The 7,569-nt window shown below is 35.4% G+C and overlaps 1 protein-coding gene across 1 annotated transcript in view; it reads left to right on the plus strand.

The window, feature by feature from the left end:
• Nucleotides 1-53: 53 nt before the first annotated feature.
• YTHDC1 (YTH domain containing 1) overlaps nucleotides 54-7,569 on the plus strand; it is a 33,030-nt gene continuing 25,514 nt past the window's right edge. The window contains 3 exon segments of the mRNA XM_015565891.1: nucleotides 54-257; nucleotides 6,890-6,991; nucleotides 7,366-7,569. The exon segment at nucleotides 7,366-7,569 is cut by the window's right edge and continues 131 nt beyond it. Of these exon segments, the coding sequence (XP_015421377.1) occupies nucleotides 7,389-7,569 (181 nt within the window). The 5' untranslated portion in view covers nucleotides 54-257; nucleotides 6,890-6,991; nucleotides 7,366-7,388.

The raw sequence follows: 7,569 nt of genomic DNA on the forward strand, positions 1-7,569 counted from the left end.
TGCCCTTCGGTTCCGGGTCTCCAGGCGCTCTCACCCCGCATTGGGCCTCGGGCTTTTCTTTGGTCCCGATGCCCCGCGTCACTTTCCGTTCGGCTGTCCTGGGCGCGGCCGAAAGGAGGCCTTGCTCCGAGTTGCAGGCCCTTCGGCTTATTTCCTACTAGGCGTACGCGGATGCAATGCGCACTTGCAGAGCTACCTTCTCTGTTAGGCGAAATTTTGAAAACGCATGTAATGCCACGATCAAAGCAGGTAGTCTGGTAAGTAAGTATGTTTAACAAGCCGCGTAGGTAGGCGGGTGATTACACTCGAGGAGTAAGTGCAAGTAACGCCTGGCTGTTACCGTTAACTGGGCGAAGTGGTAAGAATTGCCAATTTGGCTCCTCCAGTACTTACTTTGGAAAATAATGATGTTTGAGAAGATAGTTGTATGACTTCAAAGATTCCTGGCCACTATTCTTAGAGAAACACGTTGTGCGTAGCTCCCAGAGGGTACAACCAGGGACAGATGGGTGTGATTTATAGAGTTGGAGGATGAATTTACAGTAAAATACAGGAGGAAGAACGGATAGTGTCAGAATGGAATGCCATGTCTTTTGAAATACCGACCTCCCAGGCCCTGGAGCTGTTGCGGTGGAATATAGATCCTGGATGAATCCATGTCTGGAGAGTGGTCTGGATGAGATGCTGCCTTAAGTTCTTTTTCCAACCCTAAGATTCCATGGTAGTTTCGGAAAGGTTATAGTTGATAAGAATATGACACAGCTGCCGTCCTGTATTTCACGGATCTGCCCTTCTCTGTGCCTCATTAACTTGGGGTGGGTGGGGACTTGTTAAATGGGCCCTAGAGTCCAGTTGCATTAGGCCTGTCCTCCTTTTTTAAAAAATGTTCTACAGAGAAAAAAGAGTTCATGCTGCAGTAAACTGCTCTAGGATAGGGACAGGCTTGGGAAGTGGGGTGGGTGGGAGTATGTTTAAGGTATTGTTCCTATCCTAAAGCAGTTGAGTGATTAGGACATAGTAATTTAATTTTCCTTCCTTAATTGAATCCTGGCAAAAAAAAAAATCTCCATCTCTACTTTTTTGAGACAGCTGGAAAGTTTGTGAATATAGGATTGCATGGTGTTAGTGAATAAAGGAAACTGCTTTTAATTAGCAGTCAAGTCAGTTATTAAAGGATTTTAATCAATAATTCAGTCAACATTTGTGTCGGTGTAATCTATGAGCTGTGTGGGAGCGCAGCAGGGGGGTTGTGGTCGGTGAGATGAACCAAATACAAAATGAGTAAAACTCAGTATTTTCAAGAATTAATTTTCTGTTGAAACATAGTTGTAAATCAGTAATAGAGTTGATACAGTAATGTACATTGAGGAAGAAAAGTGGGTGATGTTTTAAATATTTTGGTTTTGGAGATGCATTTATTGATGAAAATGGAGTCTAAACACACAAACTTTGTAACTATAATTGGGAAGTAGTTGTGCTACCTGTTAGCAGCACTTAGGATAAATTGTCCAACTTTGAAAGGACTCAAATTTGTGAAGTTTTTGTAAAACTTAATGTCCATAATTGAATTTGCCTGTTTAAAAACTTCTGCTATAAGTGCTTATCATTATAGTTTACATCAAAGATGAGTATCTAGAGTTTACTGGAAAAGCTAGCAATACAAATCTACTGGAATTGCATATTTTGGAATGGGAAGATTTCTGGAATAACCCATTTTGCAAATAAGGAAACAGCCGCAGGGTGTCTCAATTACTTGATCATTGTTACACAGCTAGTATAATAGCCAGAATTAGAATCAATACTTGACTTTTCCTTCTCATACTTGAACAAGAAAAAGTGGGAAACTGAGTACCTATTGTCTGTTATCTTATATGAAATGTTGGGAAATAATAGAGATAAGCCTTGTAATAACCTTAGACATGTCACAAACCTTAGGTCCCTCCTAAATGATTTCATAAATGGCGTAAGATTTTGATAAGAAACAGGTTTAAATTGCAGAAATTTGCTATTAATCACAGAACAATTAAAAGATTTTTGGTCATAGAGTCCTTTGATTATTAGGCTTTGCACATTGGCTGTGTAATAGATATTAAGTCTATAATGCTTCTACGTATAAATACCCATGCTTAGAAGCTGAAGCCTATATAAGTGGACAAGTTGCCAGTTCCTTCTGATTCTTGTGATTATTTGTCCAAAAAGTATATTTAAAAGAAGGTGGAATGTTGGTATTGTTAACTAACGTTAAATGATGTTTTTCTATATGAGGAAGTACACATCTTTTATAGTATAAACATCTTGTATACATTTTATTTCTTAAGTTCTTATAACGCTCTCTCTAAAGAATAAAGATAATGGATAATGAATTACCACTTTCACAAGTAACATGTTTTCTTACATTATCAAACTGGAAGCTCCATGAGGGTCAGGAGTATGTCTTGTTCACCAAGTTCCTGGTGTACAGTAATTGTGTGGTTGTAAGTCATTGCAGGTTGGAATTCATTAAAAACTGACTAGTTACGTGAAATTTGCTACTGATGTCCAAAGCTAAGTTTTAGGGTTTGAATTACATATGTACACACACACTCATTCAGGCAAGTACATATAAATATCGACAGGCAGTTATGTGTACACACACATATGTATATTCCCTGAAGCTGTCATCGGGGAGAGTGACCACAGAAAAAAATGCTCTAGAAACCCCAGCTGTTTTGAGTCTTCCCAGCCTAGGTGCCAGCCAGACATGTGAATGATCAAGTCTTCGGATGATTCTAGCCCTGGACACTACCTGCAGGCATATGGGAGGGAGACCTACCTCGGTTGAACTCCAGAACTATAGCAATAATAAATTGTTGTATTGTTTTAAAACACCAAGTTTTGTGGTGGCATGTTATATATATACATCAGTAGATAACCAGAACATGTATATATTTGCTTTATTGGAAAAAAGTGGGTTTTGTGTTTTGGACTAAGTTTTGTATATCATATATTACCCTTGTTATTAACAGTTTGTAGCAGGTAAGCTTTATTAGAATCTGGTAGCAATAGGAAAGGGCTTACAGGTTGAAAAACTCATCAGGAGATTCAAATAATTGCCCTCCTGTTCCTTCCCCAAACTGATATTATCCTAAATGCCTCTTATCAGAGGTGAAGAAACTGGAGCACAGCCTGGGATTTTCCCAAGGAGATCTAGCTCTTACATGATAACCTGGATTTTCTTAATTCCAAGTCTCTTTCCCCTATGTGTCATATTTCAGTAAATAAGTGGCTTCAGTGATAGAGAAAAGCAACTTAAAATATGGCCATTTAACCCTGCCTGAGTGGATAATGCTTAAGTGTCAACCCATGAACCTACAGGTCACTGGTTTGATTCCCAGTCAGGGCACATGCCTGGGTTTCATTCTTGATCCCCCGTAAGGGGCATTCAGAAGGCAGTCAGTCGAAGATGTTTCTCATCGAGGTTTCTGCCTCTGTATCCTTCTCCCTTTTCTCTCTCTAAAAATCAATAAAAACATGTATTTAAAAAATACATGGTCATTTAGCCCTGGCTGGTGGGGCCAGTTGGTGGGGCGTTGCCCTGTGTACTGAAAGGTTGCTGGTTCCCTGGTCACACATGCTGGGGTTGTAGGCTCTATCTCCAGGAGGAGTGTGCAGGCAGTGGATCCATGTTCTGCTCTCAACATTGATGTTTCGCTCCCTTCCTCTCTAAAAGTCAATTTTAAAACACTTTTTAAAAAATGTGGTCATTTATATCTGGGCGAGATAGTAATATTTTAGTCTTTATGTAAAGGGCCAGATAGTAATATTTTAGTCTTTATGTGGGCTCTGTCATGTTATTCTTTCCCCCCCCACCCCCCCTTTTAACACAACCTTAAAAATACAGAAACCATTCTTGTGCATCAAAAACAAGCCATGGACTGAACTTAATCTACAGGTTTTAGTTTGCCAATATTGTAATAAAACGTTAGCTTATTACAATGGACTATAATACAGATAAAAATGTATGGACCATTATGTGAAGATGCTATAGTTGATGTTAAAGTAAATTTTAGATGCTATAATGTTGGTAATATAGAGCTTTCGGGTACACTAATTTGAAACTAATCTAGTGCATGCTACCTTTTCATAATTTGCATTTTTGTTGTCCTTATACTTTGTTTAAAGGTCTTTTTAATGTTCCCCATCTAATTTAATCCTGGATTTAGAAAGCCTGAACTCTAGACTCATATCCGTCTTTTCTAGACAAGTAAATTTGGTCAACTTGAGCTTCTATTTATCTGCAAAAGAATGGAAGATAAAACATACCTTTTGTGTTTCATATGATAATACATGAAGGTTATAAAGTGTTAAAAAAAGCAAGGATTGGTTAATATTTGTTGTCTTAAGAATGTGTAGGTGCTTTCTAAAACTGAAACTAATCTCAGAATTTTACTTGTTATTTGTTACATCTTTTTTTAAAAAAAATTCACTTTGATAATACAGAAGCCATGAGTTAGTCATGTCTGAAATTTAAATTGATTTAAATGAAACTACATAGTTTTTTCATTATACTAGATTTGACATATAAAGTGTATGATTTTATTTGAAGGTTCAAGCTTTTGGGTTGATATTTCTAATTAAGAACTAGTGATTTCATGAAAAGAAGTAGAACTGTATTTACTTATTTTGTTGTGGTAGTTTTAAATTTGTTTCTACAAATATATTATGTCGAGATTTGTTGGGACTCACCTTTTTATTTTTATACTGACTAGAGAGCTTTTACCCAAGAATTATTAAATATCTGCCAAACTTGGACTTTTTCTATCAAATTATATGTTTTTATTTATAGTATAAAGTCTAAAGTTATGTTTGCTACCATTTAGGTCTTGAGGGAAGTAATTTTCTTCTAGTGAAAACAGTGAATTCAGAAAGTGAGAGGAGCCTTTTTGGTTAGCATATTTTGATTTAAAAGGATAAGTTAAACATTTAAAAATCCATATAGTATATATTCATTTTAGAAAAATGATAAAGTACAGATAAATATTTTATCACCAAAAAAAACCAGTTGCTGTACCATTTCAGGCATATGTAATTTTCAGATGTTTTTAAATAGGAACTAAGTCTAACTCCAATGTTATTCTGTATCCTACCTAGCCTTGCTTTTTTCCTTTATCACGTCTACATTAACTGTTTTATTTCTCTTCAGTCACTCATTTCTGTCACCCTTTGGGGAAATTTGAATCCATCTAACCTGCTTATAGCATCAATCAAGTTAACCCTTGCTATATGAGGGACTTCGCTTTTTGACTATAGCCACAAATATAATTGTTCTATCTCATTAGTTTGCATGACTTTTTACTTCTCTTTGCGAGATCTTAAATCTGAAAAGTATTTTTGATACTGGAATAAGTCCATTATAAAAAATTAGTTTAAAGCAGTAAATATTAGCATGTATTTCTAAGATTTACTTTGTCCTACTGGACAGAGTGAGAGTGGGAATGGGGTGACAACCAAATTATATGTTTTCATGATCACTGAATAGTATGTCAGTTATAGCAGCAGTTTCCTTGTCTGAACAAGGTACACTTTAAAAATATATATATTTTTATTGATTTCAGAGAGGAAGGGAGCGGGAGACAGAAATATCAGTGATGAGAGAGAATCATTGAATTGTTGCCTACTGCAAGCCCCCCTACAGGGGGATCGAGCCTGTATCCCAAATACGTGTGCCCTGAGCAGGAATCAGACCATGATCTCTTGGTTCATAGGTCAGTGCTCAACCACTGAGCCATGCCACTTTGTCTGAGCTACACTTTTTATAGTCTATACCAGTAGCCTCAAACGTTTTTGATTGTGTAGCACATCAGTAATTTTGTTCTTGCAACTTTATTTTAACATTATTTCAGATAAACAATAGCTATAAGAATAGTACAGATAATTTTCTTGTACTTTTCAGCCATATTCCACAAATGTTAACATTTTCCCACATTTACCTTTCTAATTCATATTCCCTCTTGCTCTTACACATTCTCTTTCTATACAGACACACCTTTTTTCTAAATTGTCAATTGAAAATGTGATGCTGCTTTGTCCCTAAAAACTTAAGTATGTATTTCCTAAAAATTAGGACTGACTTTTACTGAACTGTAGGATGTGTACTGTCAAAATCAGGAAATTAACATTGATGCTTTAATTTACAGACCTTATTTAGAATTTATTAGTTTTCCCACTTACGTTTTAAATCAAGTGCTGTATTGTCACTTTAGTCTCCTCTAATCTGGAGTACTTAGTTTTCATGACATTAACATTTTTTGGATGTCTCTTAATTTGGGTTTGTTTGATGTTTCCTCATGCATGGGTTTAAATTTTGCATTTTTCATAGGACTGTCACAGAATTGTTCTATTCTCAGTGCCCCATACCAGGAGGTCCATGATGTTGCTTTGGCCACCCATTATTGATGATATTAACTTTGATTACTTGATTATGCTGGACTTGGCCAGCTTTTCTCTTGGTAGTCAATAAGTACCTAGCGGGGAGTACCTAATCCTTGATAAATGCATGTTTATAAGTTATACACATGTATTTCCATGCTTATTTGTGCACACTTTAAGGGATTACACAATTTATAAATTAAAGGATGAAATACAAATATAAAAATTCTGATATTTGCTTTTTATACCCCAGTATATACTTTTATACTCTATGGAGTATATACTCTTGGCTTTGTAGAATAAGGTTCTATCATATCTTTTACTTCGTATGATTTTTATAGGAATTATTCTTATGTCTTCATCCTGAAATAAGTTCTTGAGGTTATGTTCCTATTACTTCCGTAGCCTCAACATAGTAAGTACTTGAAAATAAATGCTTTAGTGATAATGATTTTCCTTATTTTGATTTTCTTGTTTTCAGATGGAGAACTTAATGTTTTAGATGATATTTTGACAGAAGTACCAGAACAGGATGATGAACTGTATAATCCAGAGAGTGAACAAGATAAAAACGAGAAAAAGGGTAAGATTTCTATTATTTTTGTTAAAATAAGTGTATATATAGATTTAATTTCTTAAGAAAGTGACTTTGCTTTTGTACTTATTTGAGGCATTAATACCTAAAGCAAAATCATAAACTGAGGTACCTAATTCCACATGAATAGGAATAATGTGTTTTTCCCCCTTCAAATGTGTGAAATATCCCAAATAAATGAATTTATTCCGAGGTTTGAAAGCTATATTTTCTTTATGATTAACTTTGGAATAAAATTATTTCAAAAGAAGTTTTAAGTGAGGCTTTTTTCCTCTCTGATATTTAGTATTTGTTAATCTTTGGTGAAATAAATGGAATACTTAAACACTTCTCTGTATATCCTTTTAAATTGTGTTTTTAAGGATCAAAAAGAAAAAGTGACAGAATGGAATCTACTGACGTAAAACGACAAAAGCCCTCTGTTCATTCAAGACAATTGATTTCTAAGCCACTGAGCTCATCAGTTAGCAATAACAAAAGAATAGTTAGTACAAAGGGAAAGTCAGTTACGGATTATAAAAATGAGGAATATCAAAGGTCTGAAAGAAACAAACGTCTAGAAGCTT

The sequence above is a fragment of the Myotis davidii genome, unplaced genomic scaffold (assembly GCF_000327345.1).
Source record: "Myotis davidii unplaced genomic scaffold, ASM32734v1 scaffold31, whole genome shotgun sequence".
In the NCBI taxonomy this organism is placed as follows: domain Eukaryota; kingdom Metazoa; phylum Chordata; class Mammalia; order Chiroptera; family Vespertilionidae; genus Myotis; species Myotis davidii.